This window comes from Scophthalmus maximus, chromosome 11 (genome assembly GCF_022379125.1).
Source record: "Scophthalmus maximus strain ysfricsl-2021 chromosome 11, ASM2237912v1, whole genome shotgun sequence".
NCBI classification, from domain to species: Eukaryota; Metazoa; Chordata; class Actinopteri; order Pleuronectiformes; family Scophthalmidae; genus Scophthalmus; species Scophthalmus maximus.
Window position 1 is genome coordinate 6,138,006 of NC_061525.1, and position 21,995 is coordinate 6,160,000.

General features: G+C 46.8%; 2 protein-coding genes across 2 annotated transcripts in view; one reads left to right on the forward strand and one right to left on the reverse strand.

Annotated features, from left to right (window-relative positions):
• The window catches only part of LOC118299712 (tyrosine-protein kinase receptor UFO), a 26,934-nt gene extending 10,617 nt beyond the window's left edge, over positions 1–16,317 (reverse strand). Inside the window, exons 1-8 of the mRNA XM_035623663.2 lie at positions 15,760–16,317; positions 11,845–12,055; positions 11,309–11,409; positions 11,017–11,199; positions 7,263–7,343; positions 7,026–7,141; positions 4,762–4,957; positions 81–220 (exon numbers count right to left, since the gene is read on the reverse strand). Coding sequence (XP_035479556.1) covers positions 81–220; positions 4,762–4,957; positions 7,026–7,141; positions 7,263–7,343; positions 11,017–11,199; positions 11,309–11,409; positions 11,845–12,055; positions 15,760–15,907 — 1,176 coding nt within the window. The 5' untranslated portion in view covers positions 15,908–16,317. The remainder of the gene's footprint in view (positions 1–80; positions 221–4,761; positions 4,958–7,025; positions 7,142–7,262; positions 7,344–11,016; positions 11,200–11,308; positions 11,410–11,844; positions 12,056–15,759) is intronic.
• A 5,372-nt stretch (positions 16,318–21,689) lies between these two features.
• Positions 21,690–21,995, forward strand: part of si:ch1073-83n3.2 — a 4,256-nt gene continuing 3,950 nt past the window's right edge. Inside the window, exon 1 of the mRNA XM_035623665.2 lies at positions 21,690–21,995. This exon is cut by the window's right edge and continues 91 nt beyond it. Coding sequence (XP_035479558.2) covers positions 21,690–21,995 — 306 coding nt within the window.

Below are 21,995 nucleotides of genomic sequence, written 5' to 3' on the forward strand. Positions count from 1 at the left end.
ATCGAGCCGATTTTCTGTCAGTGTCTGACGATTTGATGAACGCGGTCGGAACCAGTTGGCCTTGTGTTTCCCTGACTGACCTGCTGTGTGGCAGGCGTGCTGTACTCCACCCTGTAGCCCTGTAGGTCTCCGTTCAGCTTCCCCGGAGGCCCCTCCCACGCCATCAGCACCTCTGTCCCGTTTAGCGCCGCGGTCACGTTAACAGGTGGGTTTTCTGGCACTAAAGAACCAAACAAAACGGGACATGAAGGCATTTCACGGGGGACCTTTTGGGTTGCCGAGTTGTTGCAGGGAGCATGGGGCTCCGGGTGCAGTGTCCAAAAGATTTTGGATATGAATATGTGAGTCGGCGGTGTGTAAGTGCAGGCCCAGTGGTCGGGGGGTCAGTGGGCTGGGGGTCAGCCAGGCGTGTGTTGTTTTGACAGCCTGGAGCCTCTAGGGTGTGGATAACTACAACAGCTGGGGGGGCTGGGTGGGGGAAAGATGTCAGAGAATGTGGAGAATTCTGCTTTATTAGGACAAAAAAGTCCGGCTGAGGGCAACACAGACAGGGGCGAGAAGCTGAGTTCAGAAGCCAGTGTCGGCATGGTTGGACGGACTAAAATGGACACATGCTGAGGCCTGTGTCCCCCTCCTTCACGCTGCCCGGACTCCATCCCTATTCCTGCTTTGTTCTCTCTCCCGTCTGCCTCTTCTCTTTTCTGGCTCTGTGGAGCAGGGAGCCCAAAAAAAAAGGCCGCTGGCAGCAGATATACCCAGTGGAGAGAAAACCTAGCTGAATAGCATACTAGGAAAAGTGTGAGGAATTTGTGCGTGTGTGCGTATGTGTGTGTGTGTGCGTGTGCGTGTGTGTGTGTGTGTGTGTGTGTGAGAAAGAGAGAGATTGATGCTCCGGATAGCACAGAGATCCAAGAACCTTTTCGCATGGAAACAAAAGTTCTCGTTTCCTTTGTCGGTGTTTGAGTTAAGGCTCTCTTTGTCTTTGCTTCTCACTCTGCAGGCCTTTCAAAGTCACAAAAACCAGCTTGACACACACACACACACATGCGCACACTCGCACGCACGCACGCACACGTCAGTGTGAGTTTGGGAAACATGGCCCAGCCTATGGATGATGTTATCAGGAAGCGTTTGGAGCGTGATTGTTTCCACATGTGGTCCCTGTTCTGCCAGCGGCAACAAAAACAAGCTCCAAGTCAAGTTTGTTCCAGAAGTTCGTCGTCTCCACCTTTGCTCCGTCGTCTGTCGGTCTCTCACTCTCTCTCTCTCTGCCTGCTCCTCCACCTCTTTGTTGCCTACCCGCTCTCTTTCTCTCTCCATCTCCTCCCCTCGCCACCTCTTTCTCCATGTCTCCCATCCAACATGACTCCATCTCCTTCTCTCCAATTTTTCTTCTCCCTCACTGCCCCTCCCTATGGTTCGTCTCTCTCTCTCTCTCTCTCTCTCTCTCTCTCTTTTTCGTCATGGAGTTATTATGAGTCCAAGTGAACAAAGATTTGAATTGTTGACGTAAAACTTTAAGGAGGAGGGGGGGAAACCCAAGTCTGATTTGAAAAATATCCAGTTGCACGATTTGCGAAGCCTCTAAAGGAAGAAAAAAAAGTGCGCTGGTGTTTTTTTGTGAAACGTAGAGAGAGAGAGAGAGAGAGAGAAAAATGCTTCATGTTGCTCCTTTGTTTTCCACATGAAAGCGACCCTGGCTTGGCAATGTAGGCTGAGGAGCAAACACTTCTGAGGCACAATTAGTTCACAACGGCGAAGGTTAACGTCTGCATCCAAGGCCGCCCACTGTTTCACAATCTGTTGTCGGAAACCATGATTGGACGCTTTAAAAAAACATTTTTTCTGCGCAATACATTGACATGGATCATTGACGTGGATGGAAAAGGGGTCGTCCTTTAGCCAAAGACTGACTCATGACTCCGGGATCTGGGGACTGTTCTCCATTAATGAAGCCAACGCCAGCACTACACCTCGATTTCTGCGGGCGGAGCGGACTGTTGTCGCTCAGTGAGAGTTGTCGCATTTCTGCTGGCAGTGGTATTGAATGGAACTAGGTGTGACGAATGCGTGAATGCGCGTGTGTACTGTGACACGTCGTCACGACCTGCTTCCGTCAGAGTGGGCGAGTTTTTGGTGTCCCGTAACTCTGGGTTCATTCTGGCGTGACTTACAGGAAACAGGGGTTCCTCAATCCAACACTGAATGCGGCGTGACGGTGTCAAGAGTTTAATGACCACGTCCAGAGTTGTGACGCTCCAGTTGTAGTTCGCGCGCTGTGTTTTATTTTGTGCTTTGGAAAGATGCACTTTTTGTGGAACTATTTTGAGGAGGCGAAAGGAAAAAAGCGTTCACAGAAAGCCGATGTAAGACATCATCCCGCTGCGGCTTCAGGATTAGGAGGGTGACGTGGGCCGTCTCTCTTCCTCTCCCACCGGCCAATCCCTCCCCCTCTTTTTCTGTGCTCTCATCCTCTGGGGAAAATAGTGGACTTTGGGAAAACAGCAAAATTTGTGTTTTCTCAAAGACCCCCCTTCCCTTCCCCCATTTCCCCCTATTCCCTAGTCCTCCGACCCATCCATCCCTTGACTACTCCCATCATCAACCGACTATTTTTTTTTTCCCACAGTGCCTATAGCTCTGTGCTCACAGGTCATCTGAGGTCAAAAAAATGGGTGGGGGTGGGGGGGGGGATGAAGGGGTGAAGTTGAAAGACTGGATTCAGAAAAAAAGTTAAAAACTTGCTCAGCTTGTTTTGAGATGCAGGAAATAAATTCCTCAGTGGTGTTTGAGAGCACTGTTGAGAGCAGGTTCCGCCGTTCTACTTGGTGGAGGATGGAAATGAAAACAGAAAAAGTGCTGGCAGGAGAAGGACGAAGAGTCTGTTCTGCATTCGGGAGGAGACGATGGAGCAGCAAATGGGGGAGATTTGTGCCAGGGTGACACATGTTCCGGATAGTACATACAGTAGTTGCACAATTCATTAATGAGAAACAACGGGAGCAAAACGAGTCTGAAAAATGAGTCAACGACAAAGACTAATGGGAGAATTGTCACAGTCTCCAGTGAGGGAAGTGGAAAAGATGTGCTGAGCTGACAACACGCCACCTCTCTGCTTCATTCATCAATTCCCTTTGACCTTCCATGCCTCTCGAACTGCATTTGACCACCAGCTGAATCTGATCTTCTGCATTTTTTTCCTTCATACTCTGACTCATTAGAACAAGTGTAAGAGAGCAGCTGCAGTTGGCACGAAAAGAAAATACTATATTACAATTTGTTTTTTTCCATGCACTGAACTGAAACCAAGACTATTCTAACTTTGCTGAATGAAGAACTGAAACCCTGAAAGTCCTGACGGCAACAAGAGAATCTCAAAACCACACTTCGTCCTTCTCCTTTACAGAGAGTGCTACTTCTCCTCCTCCTCCGCTGTTCGTGAGAAATGCCGTGTTTTCAGATCGTGAGCAGCTTCCATTATGGAAAGCCCCGGTCATCCCTCCCTTGGCCTATCTCTGCTCTTAGTAAAACTCTATTTCCATGGATAGAGACAGCATGAGCTGGCATGGAAAATCCCACCTCAGTTTAAACTCAAACACACACACACACACACACACACACACACACACACACACACACCAGCCTAGCATTACAGTTGGGACAGCGATCCTAACTGAAGCCTTTCAGGAGAATTTAACGTCCTCCCTCCCTCCCTCCCTTTCCACATACTCCGTCCCTTCAATGCCAGTCTGCCTTCTACCTCAAAGGTTTACATCTGGAGCAGCGACTCGTGTCTGGTATTTTTTCATAAACACAGACTAAGGTGAAGGGGCACAGGAAGGCGTATTATGACTAACACAGCACAGTAACTCGATTCGCCGACTCCTTCTTATCATACAGTCTGTTCCCGCTCACTTAGAATGAAGCTGAAGTGCGGGCGAACAGACCCAATGAATCCAATTCAGCTAAAAACACGCCCAGAATCTTCCTTTAGACGCTTCAAGAGCAACGCTATTTCAGAGCTGTCTTTCCCACAGCTTAATGAAATGAATGTGACTGTTGTCTACCAGGGGCCACTGTGGGAGACTTTATGGAGCGGATGACGGCTTGAAATCAAGGCATAATAGAACAGAGTCAGATAGACAGATAGCCCAAAGCACAAGATAACATCAGAACACACACAACCATAAAGTACCTCCTGAGCAACAACAGTTAATATCAAATCTGTACATTAGGACCTGAGTCACAATTCTGAACTGCTAGAATCCTGGAACAACAAAAAATAAACAAGATAGGAGCAGCCAGGCCTCGCAAAGCCATAATTTTAAAGCCAAGACATTATCTTAGTCATGAAAAAGTTGCCTATGAGACTTTTGACATGACTTGGACTTGACTAAGACTTTGCTCTTGTTAAATACAACTCCTGGCGCCGGGTAGATTCAGCAGTAAAAAGAAGGAAAAAAAGAATACGGCAAGATTCTAATGGTGTGAACATTCAGGTGCAAAGGTGCAAATGCAAGCATATCACATCAGAGTTCAATGAAATATTCCTGGGTACAAACCACAACACTTAGTTGTGCGCACTAGTTGTCGCGTAGCGTTTGTCGCTGGTAAGAGCACACAGCAGGGCCGGGAGGAGACTGGGACTGGAACCTCAGTCAGTAGCCAGAGGACGCAGCCTTGACCTCGACTCGCTTCAGAAGAAACTGGTCCCACACACAGGGTGAAACCAAGCAGCTCCTCAAGCGGGAGGGCTCTCACCTCCTTCTTTGGTGCGCAGCTCCATCCAGGGCGACCAGTCGGACGGGCCCTGACTGCTGTCACAGGCCACCCTGACATTGTAGAGGCTGTGGGGCTCCAGGTCCCCGATGAGGTGGGCGGCTGGTGGGATGTTCACGTTCTGGTTGTGGATCATCTTATCTGGGCCTGCGGCCAACAGCTCTCCCGAGTGTTTGGCCTGGAACACGGAGATAACAGACTTCAATTTGGCTTTTTACAGTGGGTTTAAGATTGTGTTGCCAGATTTGGTCTGTTTGTTATGTGTTTTTACTGCTTTCTGGCACAAACAGGAAGAGGACACTGTTCTTTCAGTGCAAAAGTCACTTTCGGAGGAAGAACTGATAAATCGATTCCAACACGTTCACAATTTTAGATAAAGCAAAACACAGAACCAAAACTGCACAAAAACAAACAAATGCCGAACAACAACAGAAATGACAGAAAGCACCTGGATTCAAATAGGAAATGTGATCTGCACTAACACTATTAATGCCACCAGCATGAAGTTATTACTATCAATCATCAACATCTTAAAATAAAGTTCTTAAAATGTGTGAATATTGGATATCAACATATGTTGAGAGTGCCAATCTGACAATAACTAATACAACAAAGTTTGTTGCTTTCATCCTTTAACTAAATTGGTGATATGTTGTGTTCCTTTTTTTTGTGAAAATGATTTATGTTACGGCTTTTAAATAACAAACAATTATCTATTTCCAGAGGACACAATAGGAAAGATTTACATTTTTGAATGCACAAGTCAAAACTAGAAAGAAGTTGTTTTTCCCTATGTAACAGACATTATTGTTTTTGAGGCCTTGTGGGCAAAAAAAGTTAAGAGGCTGGAGTCTGAGCACAACGGTGGGAGCGAAGGAAGATCACTGTGTGTTAATTGTCAAAAATGGTATCGAATCTGCTTTGTTGCCGTTCTGAACCTAACCCAGGCTCAGCAAGGTGCACCGAGAAAGCAGAACTCATTAATCCAAAATCACAGGCAGAAACCTGCTGCCTCTGCAAAACCTCGGCGGTGAAACACTCTAATAAAGAGGAACTCGGGGTGGAAAAAAAAGTCCTCGACTGCAGCAATTTTAAAACCACATTAAAGTCGCTGGTCTGAACCATTGTTCCCTGCTGCGCTGGCTCGTCGCTCGTCGTCGTCTGCACTTTTCGCAGGCCGAAATGTATAAACAATGGAACTAAAAGTGAGATGAGGCGCTGTGCGACGCACTGCTTTGACAATAACTCTGGAAACAACGGCGGTATTCAGATGTCACGTACGCAGCTCAGCGGGCAATGCTTCCTCGCGGCCCGAGTAAAGGGGTGTGATCACAAGGAATAGTACGCTATATGAATGAGGAGTGTATGAATGCTCGTGTGAGTGTGTGTGTGTGTGTGTGTGTGTGTGTCAGAGGGAGAGAGAGTCAATGCTGACTCGATGAATCACCATGCAGCCTGTAAACAAGTGTGTTTAATCTAATTGTACAGCTCAGCCCTGAGTCACACTTCAGCCTGCATTCCCGTCGCATGGCTCAGACCCACGGTACCTGCTGCCACTGACTGTTCCTGCTTTCTCCAACCGACCTTTCTTTCCTTCTTTCTTTTACAGTTCGTTCTTTCTCTAACGGTTCTGTCTCTCTCCGTTTCCCTGTTTCCCCGTGCCCCACAAAGAACAGTTCAATTTGGATTTTTGCCCCATTCCGCTGAGGCTGGCCCCTCGCCTCGTTCCCCTGTGAGGGTGAGGGGTTGAGGGAAGACTGAGGGGAAGGGCGGGGGGGGGGGGGCAGCTTTATTAGAACCAGACGTTTAGGGGTGGTGCTGCACTGCTCCCTCTTCCCCCCCGGAGAAAAACTGTTCCTCGTCTGTGCTGCGAACTGCAGTGGCCACATCGCAGGGTTAGTGGCAGAGAGACGTTGACAAAGAACGGGAGAGAGGGAGTGGTGCTACATAGGAGGAGAGGGCCACTTTCCCAGAGCGAAACCTGATCCACTGTACGCGATTAAAGCAGGGCGGGCTAGAGGACGAGCGAAGGGAAGGAAAGAAAAGAAAAGCAAGTGCTCTTTTCTTTAGCATTAGGCCTGGAAAAGGTGCGACCCCGGTCCCACAAACAGAGAGTGAGTGATGAGTTCATTTCACATGCAGGTCAAACAGTTGCAGGGATTTTTCCAGGCCCGTTTTTCTCGGCTGCTCGTGGTATTCTCCCCTCCCCCCCCCCCCCCCCCCGCGTTGATCTCCCGTTGTCTCACCTGAACAGAGCAGCGCACTATGGGGTAGTCCCCTCCGAAGCCCGGCTGCCATGATAAACGGAGACTGGTGCGAGTGATCTCCACGGCCCTCAGATTGTGAGGCTGTGAGGGCAGAACTGCAGACAAGGAAACCACAGCCGCCGAAAAGAGAGGATAAGTAAAGGGCTTTTGCGATTAACAGTTTTAAAATCAGGATAGGTTTTATCCAAAAAAGGATGGCGGAAGAGCGACACCTACCAGTGATGGTGCCTGATCCAGACGTGGCCACTCCTTTGCGGTTATGAGCTTCACACGAGAAGGTGCAGGTCCTGTTCAAACCTGGACGGGGGGGAAAAAATCGAAACAACACGCACGTGTGAAGCAGTAACGTTAGAGGTCTTTTGAAACCAAAAAGTCCCTGCTCAGCGTGCTGAGTGGTGCATAACGTTGGTGCGAGAGCTCGAACTGCAGTGGGAATAGTGTGAGGGTAATAGTTTCCGTAGGGTAACGTGATCTCTCTGTCAACAGTATGATGATTAGATTTGGGGTCAGTGTGTGCTTTTTGACGAGAGAGGGAAAAAAATTACATTACAAATGGTACGAAAGAAATAACGATGCCAAAACCTGACGACAAACAGTGTCTCTGCTACGTTTCATCAAGCAGTTGTGTCCATAAATCTCAGCGACCCTCTCCATCTAACGCGTACTGGTGTTGTTAAAATGGCTTCCAGCGTGTCTTCTATTGTTTCAAGACTTTTGGGGGGAGTCGAGCTACGGTATTTTGTGACATAGTTTTTGTAGAACATAATGAACACAGGTGGGAACAGTGGGCACTGATTGGGTGATTTGTAGGTCGGAAGATGTCTAAAAAAGTCTACGTCTCGGTTACATTTAAACTGTTGCTGTTACAGCGTGGGCGTTTGTGTTTGTCGATATGAGAATAACGATGCTGCGCATTTCTGTTTATTGTCTTAATGAAAGTTCCATATGTTTGGTTTCATTTGTGTTGTCTTTTCATTCATAAATATTTATAATAAAGTGTATGTTTTAAACTGTAGAATGACAAGCCTCAATTTAACGTCTTTCTCACAAGGGTTCGATCTCGACATCTTATCAAACCCTTATCATTGCGAAAATATATATATATTGGTTGACGTATCTGTATCAGGAATTCTTTAACATAAGTATCAGCCCCCTAAAAAGTCCATGTCGGTCGGGCTCTGGTTATTTGTGATCTATGTCTAAAGATTGTTTTCTGTCCTGCCGAGGTCCAGGTGTGACGGGCTGAGCTGCTGCCTCCGAGAGGCCGGGCCTCCTCTGGAGGGGCCCGAACGCTGTGACTCCGGTTCTGACACTCAACAGAGAATGACTCCTCTGACAAAAGTGACTCACAGTGTGCTCACGCACTCAAGTCAATCCACAAGACGACACATCTTTACACTCTCACACACACACACACACACACACACACACACGCACGCGCACACAGATTCACACACGCACACACACTGAAACATGTGACATTCACGTTTTATCACTGTTATCTAACACCCCGACACTGTCCGTCAGCCACACACACAGAATCACACAGTGTGTTGTCCTGCGCTGACGGCACCATGCCTCCATTGTGTTGTGGCCGCAAAAAGAACAGGGGGCACGATCCTCGCTGGGTGAGGCGGGGGGTACGAGAGAGGACAAGGAGGGAGGGGGGGGGGGTGCGTGAGGATCACTGGCTGTGTGGGTGAATGAACTGCTCATCAGGCCACCTCGAGATTGCGCCACTCGCCGCTCTGTCTCTTTCCTTCCCTGTCAGCAAACCGCAGCACATCATCCCCTGAGCAGCTGCAAATGTCGGTCAACAGGAAGAACTCCTGAGCCCGTGGCACATCGCAGTGTTGACCACCACTGTTAAAAATGAGTCCGAAAATCTCACGACATGTGACGCACTGTTTTGTCAATGTACTCCAGCGTATTGGATTCAAGTTTGTGGCCAAGTGTTATTTTCCCTGTTCGATTAATTGAAGAAACATTTAGTCTGTTTGAAAGCAGTCAATCACGAACTGCGGGAGGTCCTGTTTTCAAATTGTTAGTTTTATCTAGAGCAAATTCAAAACGCAAGTTTTTCTAGGTGTCTGTTACATCCTGTCACATCTTTCACAGGTGTTAATTTGTGAAAAAAGTCAAACAAAATTCCAAAACATCCATAGCAGTGAGCGATTTGCCTAAATATGAATATTTCATGGTTTGCATTTTCAATAGCTCACTCATTTTTGAACTTATTGACATCAAACCACCTCTTATATGTCTGTTACATCCCGTCACATCTTTCACAGCTGTTAGTTTGTGAAAAAAGATAATAAGATAATAAACAGAGAAATGTAAGAAATTTATCTGATAGGAGGAGAAGCAGGAACTGGTGAACGGTCATGTACTAAAGCAACGGATTTTAGGCCCCAAAAAAAGGAATATTGAATGAGGAATATCTTTAAGTTTGCATAAACTTGATTGTTGCCCGGTAACTGATGGACCGGGAATAAATAAAGAGTTTTGTTTCCTCAACTGTCAATCGGGTGTGAATGGAAACTACCTCAAACTCGCAGTTACAGACCCGTGTATTGTCCTTGATTCCTCACAGCTCCGTGCCGTTTCTCTTTTATGGGCCTGTTGAGGGATTATTTGTGTTCGCCTCGGTTTGGACCTGTGGCCTGTCAGAGCAGCTGCCCATTCCAGAGATGTGAGTGTAGGTTACCGTCAACCGGTACTTGTTCAGCACACTGGCATCCTCCACCGATGAGTCAAACCAGACCCCTTCACCGACCACTGCTGCCTGCCCCTCCCTCCTTCAGTCTGACTCAGCCTGTCCTCCTACTACTGGACTTAATACAGGCCAGATATCTGGCACGCAGCATGTAACGGAGCGCTCCTCATTTAAAAGAAAAAACATCCTTCTTTTATCTCTCCATGTCTTCTATCCCAGTAGTCCATCTTGTGCCTGCTCTGTCTCTGCCCATTAACCACACACCCACAAGGTACCGTCCTCAATGGATCCACTGGCACTGGGCCAGCCAGTCTGCTCTCTCTCTCTCTCTCTGGGGAGGGTGGCTTTTTGGTGGTTTTGGTTTTTTGCCATGAAGGGGGAATGATTTGGAAGTCTTTGAAACTGCAGAAGATAGTCTCTGTGTGGCTTTTTAAAGAGTACATTATAATCAACGTAAATGGATTACATGAAAACCAAGGTTTTGTTTTTTTAATTGTCTCGTTGACAGTGAGTTAAAACTTTGCTTCTGGGGCCAAAAACTGAAGCAAACCTCTTACTTAAAGGAGACTTATGCTCATATTCATGTTCATAATATTACTCTCTAGGTTTACATGCTCTAACGTTCAGTTTACACATCCATTTTCTCAGACCGTCCATTGCTGCAGCTCCTCTTTCAGCCTTGGTTTTAGCTCCTGTCTCTTTAAGGCTCCCAATGAAGCCCAGTCTGCTCTGATTGGCCAGCTGGCCCACTCTGTTGTGATTGGTCAACCACTTTACGTGCATGTCGGAAGTTCTCTCGCTCTATCTTTACCTGCCGTTGTTGGGGGGGGGGGGGGGGGGGGGGGGCGTGACAGTTTGGTCGCTCGACATGCTTGACGCACTACTGACAAATCGTTCAGGAGCTCCCTGTACCGGGAACTCCTGAAATGCGCAGTTCATCAACCCACAAGCAAAAATGCTAAACATTTTCAAGTTCGAGCATTTCAAATGTGAGGGGTTGCTTTTTTTTTTTCCTTTTATCCAACTGTGAGTTGAATATATCTGTATTTTAAGAGATAGTCGGAACAAAAACGCAAAACATTTGAAGACGTTGCCTTGATCACTGTCAAAATGTAATCAACTTTTTGGGGTTCTTTATTCACGTTCAATAGGATAAACCATTAACTATTGCACTACAGTGTTTTAACCGCCAGTTATTTAAGGGTAAGCTAAACTGTCTCAATGTGGCATTGGGTGCTGTGTGATAGTTGATACCTGTGAGATTGAGTGTGGAGGGCGACAGGGCCACCGGGTCCGCCAGGGAGTTGAGAGGAGACCCGTCCTGCAGCCAGATGACCCTGACCGGCTCTGGGGGTCCGTGGGCCACACAGCTCAGGCTCATGGACACGTTGGCCACTACAAACATGTGCTGGGGCTCCACGGAGAAATGAGGAAGGCCTGCGAGAAGAATTAGCTGATTCAGACTCTGTGGCACTGTACATGACGTGTGCAGGGGTTTTGTAGTTTTCTTTCTGCACATCAGGCCGGGAGCGGGAGATGAACTCACCCTCCAGCTGGATGCTCCCCTCCTCGGACATAATCCGGTGGCTCGCTGACTGAACTGCACATCGGTAGGAGCCCATGTCAGGAAGCTGGACCTTCTCAATGCTGTCATGAGTATAAAAGAGTGTGATTTGAGAGATTTCCGTAAAGATCGAGCAATGACAACACCAAAGCAGAGAGATGCACAGAGCCTGATCCTTTTCCTTTCAGATTTCAGAATTCATCCAATCGCACAGGGATTAAATACATTAAACGACAGCAGGCGAGGCACGTGGGATTTGGCCTGGGTTGTATGACTTATTTCAGACTTCATTTGGAAGAGCTCTGCACAGTGGGAAAGGAAGTCAACACGGTGATGTAATGTTGCAACAGAACTGGTAAGGCGAGGTGAAAGGATAAAGTGGAGGAACAGGGGAGAAAATACAATCACAGCAGATGCCTGACAGGTTTAGGGCAGGTGTGGCTGCCTCGCGACGGATGAGCGTTGATCTTTAAATCCCATGCACCAACTCGACTAAAGCATCCATAACTGCTGCCCACCTCAGCGTGCTTATGATCGTCCAACTGTTGCTGCCAGTGTGACCTTGGAACTGGTTGGTGTCTGCGTACTGAAGTGGCACGTCGTCTCTCAGCCAGAGCACATCGGGCGGGTCCTCCTCCTCGCCCCCCGAACCCTTCAGGGTGCAGTGCATCCTGACGGGTTTGCCCAGCGAAGAGATGACAGTGGCGGGACTCCGCTCAAACTCCAAATCTTTGATTAAGAGAGGGAAAGAAGCAGGAGAAGGTGTCGGTGTTTTTCGGCACGTATCGAATCAAAGTGAAACTTTCATGCAGTAGACTTTATCTACATGGTTATATGTAGCCTTGACTCACTACCAGAATCTTTCCAGTTGTTATCCTGACTGAAGGTCTGATGTTAAGCTTTGTTCGTACTTTATAGAAATGGGATTTGACATAACCAAGACAGGTTCACATGATCTTGGACCATAAAATGCATTAAATCCTGCAAACCTTTTTATGTCGGCGTGTTATATTTTTGCCCATGTCCATTTGTTAGTTTGTTGGTGTGTTTGTCAATAGGATTACGCAAAAACTACTGAAAGGATTTCCATAAAAGATGGGACACGGGCAGATCCAGGAATTTCTTTAGAGATGGAGGACGCTTTTTAGACATTTTTTCACCAATTTTCCAAGAAATAATGCATTAATCCAGGCATATTGAGGGGACCGATATCCATGAGTGTGTAGGTGCAGCTTGACTGAATTTAAGCGGATTGTTGGCCATTGGTGATGGTGTGGGCTCTGTTCCAGTTCCATTCTAGTTTAATCATTTACTAATCTAATTGATTTATTACTAATTACCAAATGATTATTTTTTTTTATTTAGATAATATACTGATTGTTTACTTGATACGAACACCCCCATCACAATTTTCTATAGCTCAAAATGCTTTGATTTGGTCCAAACAGCAGTCCACGACCAAAAGAGATTGAATTTAAAGCAAGACTTAACACATTTCAATACATCTGAGAAGCTGCAACCAGCAATATTTGGTTGAATGATTGACTCACACATTTCCAAAATTGATGTCAATTGAATGATCAGCTGATCTTTTCACCACTCAAAGTGTCGTTGGGTTGTGTGCTCACTCAGATGAATATGTTCATTAATGCTGGACTAGCTTCATCTTGCCATCGCTAGTTGAGACGTGATATCGCCCGGAGTTTATCCACCACTACACCGGTGTTCTTCAGTGAGTCTTCCTGTTATCTTGTGTCCCTCACTAAGGGAGAGGGGTTGACCTGAGAAGGACAGGGCTGATACTGGCACAAAGGGTCCTTGTCCCTCCGACAGTGTCAGAGCACAGAGAGCTCAACGCAAACACTGAGAACATCCAGGGTTTCTCTCAAACGGCAGCGACGACAGGCCGGCAGGTTGTCGTCCGCCAAGACGTCCGCGAATCCGCTCGACGTCCAAAAGGAGACGAGGGGAGATCATCGCAAATATGATGATTATAAACTTCTCTGGCCGGTTCCGGCTTTTTCTTACTTTTAATGCAGCAGAAACGGGAGGTGATGCCGGAGGGGCGCGGCACGCATGCTGTTGGAAAGTTAAAAGAAAGGACGCACCCTAGATCTTTGTTGAAATAGAACAAAAGCTGGCAAGGACACATTCGTGGGCACTGATCTCTCCTACTGGAATCTGCTGTCTTCCAAGACATCATATAAAAATGCTAAGCATCCACGGGGCTGGCCGAGGCCAGGCACGAGCACCGCTGCCGCACTTGATAAAAGTGGAAAAAAAGATAAAATAAATTGGGAGCGTTGCTACTTGGCTGGACTTTTTGAATTTCAGCACAACAATAAATCACATTTTTCACAGAGGGACGTCTGCAAAGATTTTCCCAAGCTTGTCCACCCGCCCTCCTCGTCTATGTCACGGCCAACCTTCGACCTTTGACCGCTTCTCTGTGACCCCCCGGAGGACTCACAGAGAGACACACGTAAACACACATCATTCAGCTACACAGTCCTGTGATGTGTTAAACACACACACACACACACATTGGCAGCAACTCTTTTACTGAAATGTACAGCGTGTCCTTGGTTCTTCAAATGTACATGTAATCCTCACATTCAGAGAGCTTGTTCTGGGAGCGTGCGATAAACGAATGGGGCCTGCTGAGTCTCTGCTTCACTGCCTCGCAGTCTCTGTGAGCTTTTTTGGCGTTAAGAGTCATTCCTCCCTTTATTTTTAAGCTTGGCTGAGCCTTTTCAAGAAACTGCGTGGCCCTGACTTGTAATGTTTTCTTCTTTTTTTTTACTTTTCTGAGGCATATTGAACAAAAACAGCCCCACTCTCTTTCTCTGTCTCTTAGTGCTGCATCCGTTTAATAATAAGCTTGTAAACCTTTTATGAGACTGCAGAGGTAGACAGAAAGAGCAGGTCAAACTGTGTGTGTGTGTGTGTGTGTGTGTGTGTGTGTGTGTGTGGCCACTGATTCATTTGTGCTTATCTCCTCCCCTTTGTCCCCTGAATTCCCTCGAGCTCCCACACTTTTTTTTTCGTGATCTGTCTCCCTTTCCTCACCCTGTCCCTACTCTCTCTCTCTCTCTCTGGTAGAAAACGCTCAGATGTTAAATGTCAGTGCACGTACACATACCAAACATACCCGGCACAGTCCGAGCATTTACCCCCCTCTCACTCCCTGCTTTTTCTTTCTGGCTTTTTTGACGCTACATAATTCAGCGCCTCCATTCTCCGTGCCGCGCCTTTGCCCTTTCTCTCTCATTTGGCCTCCTTTTCATGCCTTTCTTCAGATTCATCGCTACACATTTTGCCACCTCCCCTCCCAACTCTATTCTCCTCCACTCTTGCCCCCTTACCCCATCCATCATTCCACTGCTTGAGTCAGAGTCAGACCAGAACTGACTCACCAACCAAAGCATGCGCTCCCCACGACCCCCCTCTCCGAACCCCTCCTCGTCCCCTCAGCTCCCGGGCCCCCAGCCATACCTACATCCAAATAGGAACTGAGCCATCGGGAAAAGTTCTCCAGTGAAACCAGCAGCCCGAGCTTATAAATCACAGCAGCGTCTCTATCAATCTCTGTCCCTCCTGGTCCTATACATCCACTGAGGGCAGAGGTGCAGCTCCCAGAGAGAGAGAGACTGTGATGGTCAAAACACATGACATGACAGGTGGAGGCCCCACGTTTTCATCCACGGGCTGTTTCTGTGGCTAATGGATTCCAAAATTCTAACAGCCGGGGGGAATTTTTTTGAAAACAGATGAGAACTTATAGAACAAATAAACTTGCATGTGGAAAGTTTTCTGAGAGGTGTCAACACTCTTTCTTCGGGGGCAAGACTTCTCCCTCGCCGCCCAGCTTGGTGCATTTTACGCACGTTTGCTGGTTCCCCGCCTGATGCACATCTCCCAAACCCCCGTAGTATTCCTGGTCTGGGTGTGGATGGGGCCCATCGAGAGTAAAAGAATTCTGCATGAATTGGCTGCACCTGATTTCAAAACTATATAGCTTCAGATGCCAGTGAAGGGAAAACGACTTGCCTCCATCCCCACTTCAACCTGCTGTCACTGTCCCAACATCAGCAGATTTGTTGTTGTTGTTGTTGTTGTTTTTAATCCTCCGTGTTTTCTTTGATCACCTCGTTTTAAAGGGATTTTATAAGTAAGTGGAATGAGTCCCTTGGTGTTTGCCAGATGTTGGAGGCACTGTGCAGCTGTGGCGGTCGCGCTCTCCGCCCCGGAGCAAATTGGTTTAACGAGGTAGAAGCAGAAAGCTGACTGAGCTAATTGCCCATTACGACGTTTGCCTCGTTCGCAGTAAAGTTGCCAAACAACAGTCAGATCGGATAAAAAAACAAAAAAAACAAACAAACAACAACAACAACAACAAAAAACAAGCGTTGAGCTGCCGCGGCTCATCTCACCTGTCAGGGACCCGGCGCTCGCGGGCCTCGTCCAGGCGCACAGGAGGACGGCGAGGGTCCACGGGGACCAGACGAGCCCGCGCATGGTCCGTCGTGACGCGCCGGCGGGGAGAGGAGCAGTCGTCTTGGGGAGATCGCCGGGCTCCATCACCGCATCTCCGCAGCTCCAAGATCCAAAGCGGTGCGCTTTTTCCCACCACCCACACACAAAAAAAAGTGATAATCCGCAGAGAGGAGCAAAGAAGAAAGCAGGACCGATGGTTTACTTAAGGAGACACAGCGGGGTCGTGGGACGAGAGGAAGAAGAAGAAGAATTCACAGCGCTGCGTAAAAGTCTCGTCGCGTTCCCCTCCCGTGTTGTTGTTTTGGTTTGATCCCAACGCGGAACTTTGACTTTTCCCTCCTCGGGGGAAAAAATGCGCACAGCAAAAAGGCCACACTTCTTGTCCGCTGCCTAACTTGTCCAAAGTCTATTTCTAGTATTTTTACACCAGCCTCGTCTCTCCCTCTCTCCCTCTCTCTCACCGGTTCCCTCGGACTCACTCAGACATCTCCCCCCCCCCCCCTCGCCTTTTCTTTTTCCCTCTCTCCTCTCCCCCCTTCAAACAGGATTCGAATTCCTCAACTCAACTTCTTTCCTCCCTCCCCCTCCTCCTGGGTCTCCTCCTCCTTCTCGGAGGATGTGAGGAACCCTGCGGCATGCTGATTGTCTTAACACAATCCCCCTATTCGCCTTTTAATTACGCACCGCACTGATCCGCAGAAGTTGTAAATGGCCCAGTGAATCACCCATTTCCCTCTGGAACCAGAGTGTCTGTCTGCTCACAGACCTGGGGAGAGTGTGAACTCGTCTGCTTACGCACACGTTGATCCAAACAAACAAACAAAAAAACATCCATCATTGTATGAAAAGCAGTGGCCGACTTTGCTTTGCTTGATTGTTGGGTTTCTTATCACACGAGGCACATAACATGTGAATGTCATTTGCTTTTACATTTGTGCAGCTGGTTCAATGCCTGCATGACTTGCAGACATACCTGTTTTTATCTTTTACTTGTTGACAACATCATGGCCAGAAAGCCAGGCCATTGACACCACGGGATATACATGTTTTAGAAATCAGACAGTTACTTCTGATGAATTTCATCTTCGGCCTGCAAATTTAATTTTCTCAGGTCACATTACAATGTGAATTCGATTAACTTGCTGCTAAATATTCAAGCCTTTATTTGAGCAGACGTGTCCACGCCTCCTTCTGCCGTGACGTCCAGCCAGGAGCATGTTGTTGGAGGTTGGGGGGGTAGAGGGATTGGACCAAACGTGACATTGGAGTAATAATCAAACTATTCAGATTTATATCTATCGCTATACGCCGTATAACCAGGATTATGTCATCAGAGTGTCCGGGAAATTAGTTTGAACATAAAGTTTCAGCCAAAAGCGACTGAGGCGTCATCAGCTGCAGTCAAAATAAGTGCAGACTCCTGATTCCCATCAGACGCATGGGGGCTACAAAGCGATGTTCAGACTGTGATGTCTGAGGTGAGGTTTGTTTCGGACGGGGGTGATGCTGGTGCTCGCTGCCTGAAGAGGAGAAGGCCCTGCAGAGTCCACAAACCATTCATGAATAATTGATTTTCTGCATAGATTCCTCTTTTTTCCTTCTCCCATTAAAGGGATGGGAGGGACTGGGACTTGGGTTTGCGAAGGCCCGGGTCCCACTGGCCCTTTAAGAGTGGCTCTGTGGACAGTGCTGTGTTCCCAGGGTCTTTAATGGAGACAGAGAGCGACTGAGAAAGACCCCATTGTATATGCTCCCTTTTCAATAGGAGCTTGAGCAATGGTGCTCTCAGTGCTCCCAGATAGGAGCACAGAGACAGAGGGGCAGGGAGGGAGGGAGGGAGGGAAGAGGGTCACTGAGGGGGTCCTGTACAAGAAAGAGGGGAGTTCTTCTAAAAAAAATCACACACAACGTTTTTGGGGCTGGACGGACCTGGAAGTGGTGAATGTTTGGGTTTTTAGGGGGATGGGCAACAGCGTTCGGGTTTAAACCCCGTCGCACACCAAGGCTTAAAGATTTAGAGATTTTTAGACAAAGCTAAAGTGGATTAACAGAGTTGAAAGCACATGCTTCCAGCTACGAAGCCACTTTGCAGAAGGAGTCATATGGACTTCCAGTTGTAATGTTCCCCCACAGAGGCGGGCCGCAGCACCAGCGTCCTTGTTGGACTCCACTGTCCGCCAAACAAAAGAACCTGCTCATGTTGGAGGAGAGGGCCTATTGGCTGCAGGACATGGGAAACACCTTCCCGCTGCTCTCACAGCTACATGGCCACCTGGGGGCGCTAACAACCAGCAGGCATTTTCTCCTTCTTCCTCCTCCCTCCTCTTCTTCGTCTTGTTCCTGCAGCCTGGATGCAGCCAAAGATAAACTGCTTCCCCCCAACCTGTTGATACATCACAGGGACTGGGACGACACGTGACTGCCTCAAGTTTGCATAGGCACTTCCGCCCCCTGCTGGTAACAAATGCAAAGCCCTCATTCCTCCCATAGGTCCAAATGATCCTTGCATTATATTGCATATATACAGCAAATGCAGGGTATAATGTTCAGCAATTATATTGATAAGTTGTTTGTGCATTAGTTGTAGGAAACGCATGTAAATAAAGGCCTGGGTATTTTTTGACAACCTGATGAAACAACATCTCATGCAGCAAAGTACCTGCAGTGTGCAGCCATATCCAGTCAGAAACATGATATTTCTTTATTTATTTGTTTGTCATTTCACAACATGTCTTGTATTTCTAACACTGAACCTGAATACTCCCCTGCTCCTCCCCTGTCCTGATGATAGCACTGAGAAACAACAGTCCTTTCTGACAAATGAGTCGGACTGCATTCCGGTCTGTCAAGGACACTGGAGAGCAGATTCCGAATGAGCCCAACCCCAGCTCGACTCTGACACTCCTGGATTTTGAGCATTTGCTTTCTTTTATGCACGTACAGAGCTGTGAAAAGTGCCCTTGACATAGCACACATCTGCCTGGTGGAAACGCAACAGTCACTGTGGGGGATGATGATGATGTTGAACCAGAACTGTTTATTGTTTGTCACAAACACAGCGGGTTATCACTCGAAAACAAAGTCACGCAAAACTGAAACAGCTTTTAAACAGTAGTTTTGGCACGTTGGCAGTTTCATGCAGTACAACTCACATTATTTTGTTCTGTGGAGAAAGTCTGAGCATAGCTGTTGAGTCCCTGATAGTCCCTTGAAACCACAAATTAGAGGATTTTAATTCAGAGGCATCTACACTGCACGGTGATGTACAACTGGGGAGAGATACAGCAGTTTGTAATTAGATTTTCTCCTTTTTCTTGAGCAGGGATACTTTCTACTGGAGTGTAAATGCATTAAAATGTTGAGCCCTTTTGCTGCCGGCTGGTTTCAGGCCATCTGATGTGTTTGAAGCACTAAAGTCCGGTAAGCATGAATGACCTCTGACCTCCCTCTATGAGGGCAAAGTGAAAACAGAAGACTCAAATCACCAATATGTCTACGTTCCATTTGGTTGTTGTACTAATTTGTATTTTATTTCTTTGTGAAGATAATTGCATAAAAAATGTCTCTTTTCTCCTTTCAGGCTGTCACCATCTTACAGACCATTTATTCATGAATACTGTATTGGACCTTTTTGATTTTGGTATGGCAGTGTGTGTGTGTTTTTTTTTTTTTTAGAGCCCTCCTGTTATATAATGTTATACTAACTCTGATTAGCGAGCACAGGCCAAGATAATGAGCGGCGTTAAATCCTGCTAGATATATGACATTGATGAACACGGTGGCTAGACGGGCACGTATCCCAGGTCCGGGCCAATTAAAATCTTGGTTGGGCCCATCTTCAGCACGGCAACAACAGGCTTCCAGCTTTGCAGAAATATTAATCTCTCTCTTTTTTAATCCGGTGGTGATCCAAACCCCAGGTCGGAGGCCGTCCAAGTGCACAGTGATACAATTCAATTCAATTCAATTTTATTTGTATAGCGCCATATCACAACATACATTGTCTTAAGGCACTTTACATAGTGAGGTCAATATTACAGTATTACAGGGAAAACCCAACAAATCCCACAATGAGCAAAGCACCTGGCGACGGTGGAGAGAAAAAACTTCCCTTTTAACAGGAAGAAATCTCTGACAGAACCAGACTCAGTTGTGGGCGGTCATCTGTCTCGACCGGTTGGGGTGAGGAGAGAGAGGAGGAAGAGAGGAGAGGTGGGCAGAAAGAGGGTGGGAGGAGAGACAGTAGGAGAGAAGAGAGAGAGAGGACAGTTGTACAACCGCCGCTGTAATCTCTACCAGACTGATACTTATAATTAAAAAATACAATTATGTTGTTGTTATTATTAGTGATGATATTAATATTAATATTAATATTAATAATAACAATAATAATGACGGGTTTGGGTCCTGCAGCTCTGGGGTCAGAGATACACTAGGAGAGATAGAAAACACAAACAGGGTTAGTGACATGTACTGTAAACATATCGGGGGATGGGGGGGTAGTATAACAGTTGCTTTAATTTCTACAAGACTGATACTTATAATTAGTGAAAACTGATACTTATAAATACAATGATGTTATTAATAATAATAATAGTAATAATAATAATAAGGTTTGGATCCTGCAGCTCTACTAGGGGAGAGAGAAAACAGAGTTAGTGACATGTAATGTAGATACATGGGGGCAGAGAGAGAGAGAGAGAGAGAGATTGAAAAGGTGGGAGAAGGAGAGAGATATAAAGAGAGAGAAAGAGGGGGAAGGAGAGAACGGGAGAGGGAGAAAGATGCTCATGATATAAGTTCCCCCAGCAGTCAAGGCCTATAACAGCATAATAAAGAAATGGTTTGTTAAACACCTGAGCAGTTCTAACTATAAGCTTTATCAAAAAGGAAGGTTTTAAGTTTAACTTTAAATGTAGACAGGGTAACTGCATCCCTGACACAAACTGGGAGCTGGTTCCAGAGGAGAGGAGCCTGGTGGCTGAAGGCTCTGCCTCCCATTCTACTTTTACAGACTCTTGGAACCACAAGTAATCATGCATTTACAGAGCGAAGTGATCTATTGGGATAATATGAAACTAGGAGCTCTGTAAGATATGATGGAGCTTGATTATTAAGGGCTTTGTAGGTTAGGAGCAGTATTTTGAATTCTATTCTGAATTTTACAGGAAGCCAATGCAGAGATTCTAACACTGGAGAAATATGATCTCTTTTTCTAGTTCCCGTCAGAGCTCGTGCTGCGGCATTTTGGATTAGCTGGAGGCTTTTCACAGACTTATTGGGGAACATCCTGACAGTAATGAATTACAGTAGTCCAGTCTAGAAGTAACAAATGCATGGACTAGTTTTTCAGCATCCTTTTGAGAGAGGATGTTTCTAATGTTCTTGATATTGCGCAGGTGAAAGAAGGCTATCCTAGAGACTTGTTTTATGTGTGAGTCAAAGGACATGTCCTGGTCAAAGGTAAGAGGAGTAACTAAACATGGAGCAAACAGCGCAGGAGACAGCAGGAGAGGAAGAAGCCGTTGTTAGCTGCTAAAGCTAACTAGCTAAGCTACGGTGAGGAGCGCAGATAAGAGCGTGTCGCTAAAAGAGGAAGATAGCTGTCAGTGTTTAGACTAAACAAGGGTGAGTGGAGCGGATAGTTGTCCCAATAGTTAGAAGAAACCGCAGTGTTAAAGAGAGACGAGGAGGAGCGGTGGATAAACACAGTTCACAGAAGCGACAACAACCGGAAGTGACACAATTCGTTACCGCGAGAGTTCCCGTTACCGCGAGAGTTCAGGTTTGATGACAGTTTAATGATAAGCTATTATGAATCGCCCCCATATGTTGAGTAAATGCCGACAGATAGAAGCTTAAATCTATGTGTTACTTAGAGAGGAGCAGTATGGGAAAGTCCAACCTTCACATGACATCTGGAGATGGTCCCGATGAAAATCATAGGATTTTTCAGATGGGATTTATCCATGGCTCGTATGATTATTTGGTCCCCTTATGCTCATATGTTTCAGTGCGCATCAGCAGGGACCGCTCCAATTCCACCCACAACAGCCTGGGTTTAGGGAAGGAAGGCCTAAATAGTTTAGGGATTATTATTCTCTCTCTCTCTCTCACTCTCTCTCTCTCTCTCTCTCTCTCTCCCTCTCTCATCATCATCATCACATCATCA